Genomic DNA, 4,242 nt, shown 5'->3' on the forward strand with positions numbered 1-4,242 from the left:
ATAGGGAGGCGTGTGGGGGAAATTGGATACAAATATTGGTGTTTGAGATGATAATGAATATTAAAAGGCAGCAATTGGAGATTAGCTGGAGGAGTTACAGAGTGTTACTTCCATGTACAGGGGGAATCAGCCAATGAACACTGTCTGTTTGGAAGAAGTTCCAGAAATATGGTGAACTTAACGGGTGGAGGAGTAATAGTGTTAAGGTCGACGAAAGAAGAAGGGGAGATTGATTTGTTTTCTGGAGGGATGGAGACTGTGAAACACATGGGAAGCTTGTGAGGTCTGCCTGGTGTAACTGAGACTGTGATTGCTGCAGACACTCGTCGCATAAAAGGAGATCAAGATGTTTGTTGCTGTTGGAGCTTTAATAAATTGTGGATGTTTTCAAAGCTGGAGATGGGCAAAGACAGCACAGTGTTATGGAGAACATTAGAGACAATGCCATTTTAAATATAGCAGGTTTAAAGTGCATTGCGGCGAACGGAAGAGTTGGGACTTGCAAGATTCCAGCATATCACAGAAGTAAGGAGAAACAAAATGGCTGGAGGAGGCAATCAACGTAAAGCTGGTGATTGAAGATTAGCAATTGCCACGTTCGGATAGGAAGAGGCCACGCAGAGATTGATATACAAGGGCAAGCTTATGTAATTCAGGATGGTAGTTAATAAGTGGACTGAGTGTAGGCAGGAAGCAGACGGGAAGGATTTATAATTGGCAGGTCGTGGCAGTTGGAAACAGACAACATTGGATTCCCTAATGTCCAGCTACGACAGTGTGGAATCTGAGTTCCAGCAGTGACGTAATCGAGTCTGAGGAAGCAATGCAATCGATTAAGCTTTCAGCAAAGAGACTGATATCAAGAAGTCATCAAAATGGAAAAGTCACGTCTGACTGAAAACCTTCGTTTCACTTGTGGCTCGAAAAGGAACTGTCTGCAAAGGATATATTCAGAAAGCATTTACACATATGAAAATGGAGTAAGTGACCGGTCCGCAGTTTAGCTTTCAGTGACTGTCAACGCTTACCATGAATGGGGAACGGTATCATCCCCCCATCTATGTGATGGCCTATTATTTCATTTCCCAACTCATCTGCTGGCTGTGCATAAATTTTACCACGATACTTTCCCACGCGAAAAGCCTAGGGGTTCACTCAGGTGGAGGGTACAGCAGTGACACAATCAGAAATGGACGGAATGCAAATTTAAAAATTTGTCTCTCATTATGAATTTTATGAGAATATAATGTGTAATTACACATGAAGATTTGCCGTATGCACAACATTTTCTTTTGTGATTGCTTTGTGTGAGCGGATGCGAGGAGCTGAGACCTAGTAGAGGAGAAAATGTCGATCACTTTCATTTCCTGTCGTGTGGGAGGCACTTCGATTGCCTTCCTGCCGTTTTTATATCTGGTCAACCGAACGTTAGCTGCATTGATGACGTTTTTCGGCATGTCTGACATCTTTTGTAAATTTCAGTTCTCTGATAATCTCAGTTCAGCGCGGGGATGAATTCAATTTTTCAGTTCAACAACAACTGGAGTCGATGCGGTTTAGGAAACTGATATTGATGTAGATAATCAGCCCTGATCTGTTTGAGTTTTCTGGTGGACTCAGCAAGATAAACGGCCTCCGTCTGCTCCTAATTCGTGTCTATTTATTTCCTCCAAGAATTATGTTTCCTCCTCTTCTGTTGTTGTGAAACTTTTTAAAGTGACTGCATACTTCTCTTCATTCACTTCGGGTCATACCAGAGCCATCTACCCTCCTTGGCCGCTTTGTATTTGGCATCTGACAAGAGCTCTCAGTATTCCTCAGATTGTGCAACTTCCTGTCCCTAGTTAACAAAATCGCTCAGACATTTCCCGGATATTTTCTTTTTCTGAATTGGACACACTAAGTGCTGCTCAGTCAGTTGCTTTGATTGTTGGTTGATTGAATATTTCAAGCAAAAATAGCTTCCAATGGGTTCCTGAGCTTCTCTCTGAACTTGGACAGAGATGCCACATAGACAATGGTGTTCGTACAGCAATTCAAATTTCGCAGCATGTAGGCAACTCTTTCAAATGCATATTCCCCATCCCTATCTAAAGGATCATCAATATCGAAATAATATAAGATATATAACAGCCACAAAATTATGAAGTTTCCAGAAATGACGAAAAGTAAAATTATACACTGCCTTCTACTCTCCATCTCTGGGTCACTAGAATTTTCTCCATTGCTCTGACCCTTCAGACCTTTCCGGACTCGACTGGCCACTAAAATGTGCTTGACTGTCAGAGCGTTGAGGAACAGAATTAAAAAGAAAGGGAATACTGGTGTTAGAATCTTCTCAAAGTTGTTAAATCCTCTCCACACAGGGTCATAATAGTATGCATCTGAATTCGAACAGTACCATGGTACATTGCCAATGATCCTTTTAGGTTCAAACCTGAAGTAGACAGGAATATTTTTTAGAAAAAACAGACAGCCGATTGTTGTGAGAACGACAGTTGCAGTTTTTTGAGTGCAGTATTTAAGTTTCAGTTTCTCACAACAAATGGTGACATATCGATCAAAGGTGAAAGCGATGGTGAACCAGACAGAACAGTCTATGAGTAGACGGCGCAGAACAGCGTGAACAGAACAGACAGGGGTAATGTCCAAGAATGATGGTGGGAAAAAATCATGTTTGATTCTTTTGAGTATGATCTCAACGATAACGACCAATAGATCCACCACCGCCATGGCCAGCAGATAACGCCTGCTGCAGGATGAGAGTCCACACTTACCCCGAAGTAGGATTCCAACCGTCGCTAAATTGACTGCAAGAGAGGGAGAAGGGAAAACAAAAATGATCAGTACAGACGAACATTCTCCATCATGGAAACTAAGTGTTAAAGGATGGATTTCATCAACACAAGCAAGTCAAAGTATTTGGTAAGAGGATGAATAATTTGAATTGACAACACAGCAGTGAAACTCACACCTACAGTTTTATACATATGGGAGGTGAGCATGAAGCAGGGTTTTTAGAAGAAGAAAATGGGCCAGTAAGATTTTATATGTGGAACAAATGCACATGCAGATTATAAACTACCTGATTCTTTCAGACCAATTTCAGTTCAATGCAATGCCAAAGACCAAACTTGCAACATGCTTGATAAAAAGAGAAATGTTCCTGAAACTCCAGCTTCTTCCTTCGAAAGAATTTGCAATACTACTTTCAGCAGTAGCGGATGGTATCAAATGCATACTAGATGCAACTCAAAGGCAGGTGCCATTTGCTCCGAGGTTGTCGCACTATTGATGTTGTGGGGAATGAGCATTAAAGAAAGAAACTGTTAAGAGAGGGTGAACATTCTTCCTGAGCAAGCCAGAACTGGCAAGGAGTGTTCATGTGTTCAGACAGCCATTGCCTCAGCTATAATGTGTTCAGTGGAATTGCATGTTGCTTTTCTTCAGTCCATGAGTTTTCTTGGAAATCCATCTTTTTTAAAAATAAATTTCTTTTTAAGACGAGTTTCTGAACCATAACGATTGAAACATAATATCCCAATTTCGTTCTATTCAATCACTGTACAAATGATTACAGTCCTTCACATAATATTCGTCAGAGACTTTGTTCTACTCATGGAATAGTCCATCACTGTTGCAATAACATCGTGAGGAGAGATTGAAACAGTGACAGCAGCAGAATGAAACTGCTGAAGTATGTCCGGAATATTTGAGCTGATGTGCTGTTGAAGTAACATTCTTGCTCACTGGGTAACCGCAGAATCTAGGTCAGGCAGGGATTTAATCAAAGTCAGTGATTATCTTCACTCACCAGGAAAGCCAATGACGCCGAGCACCAGGTAGAATATTTTTCTCACTGTTCGAACCAGATCGCGCATTTTCAGTGGGCAGTAATGTGTCACTAACTTCTGCAGGCAATCCCCATCAGTTTGAATCTATTGTGAACGATCAGCAGGATCTTAATTTTATGCTCATCGGTATCTCCACGGGGATATTTCTATTGCACAATATTCCAAATTGATGTTTTTTACCTTCTTGAAAAGTGAGAACAAACAGATGACGACAGCTGAACTAATTCTCTGACACTGGAAAATAGTTAGCGTGTGGACTGAATTGGAAAAATTACAGACTCCCTCATGAATGGCCGACACTGATCACATGAAATAATAAAACTGAATTGGAAACTGTGTCAATTTCTAATGCAAATGGCTCTTCAAATACTCCCCGTTCCATTTTGAA

The 4,242-nt window shown here is 41.0% G+C and overlaps 1 protein-coding gene across 1 annotated transcript; it reads right to left on the bottom strand.

The window, feature by feature from the left end:
• Nucleotides 1-1,947: 1,947 nt before the first annotated feature.
• LOC148135721 (putative G protein-coupled receptor 139) lies at nt 1,948-3,881 on the bottom strand. The gene is made up of 2 exons (XM_087984319.1): nt 3,815-3,881; nt 1,948-2,810 (listed from the first exon to the last, which is right to left on the bottom strand). The coding sequence occupies exons 1-2, from the start codon at nt 3,879-3,881 to the stop codon at nt 1,948-1,950; spliced, it is 930 nt and encodes a 309-aa protein (XP_087840445.1).
• Nucleotides 3,882-4,242: the final 361 nt, after the last annotated feature.

This window comes from Chiloscyllium plagiosum, unplaced genomic scaffold, assembly GCF_037043375.1.
Source record: "Chiloscyllium plagiosum isolate Xiang-an unplaced genomic scaffold, Cpla_swu_hap1 HiC_scaffold_48, whole genome shotgun sequence".
NCBI classification, from domain to species: domain Eukaryota; kingdom Metazoa; phylum Chordata; class Chondrichthyes; order Orectolobiformes; family Hemiscylliidae; genus Chiloscyllium; species Chiloscyllium plagiosum.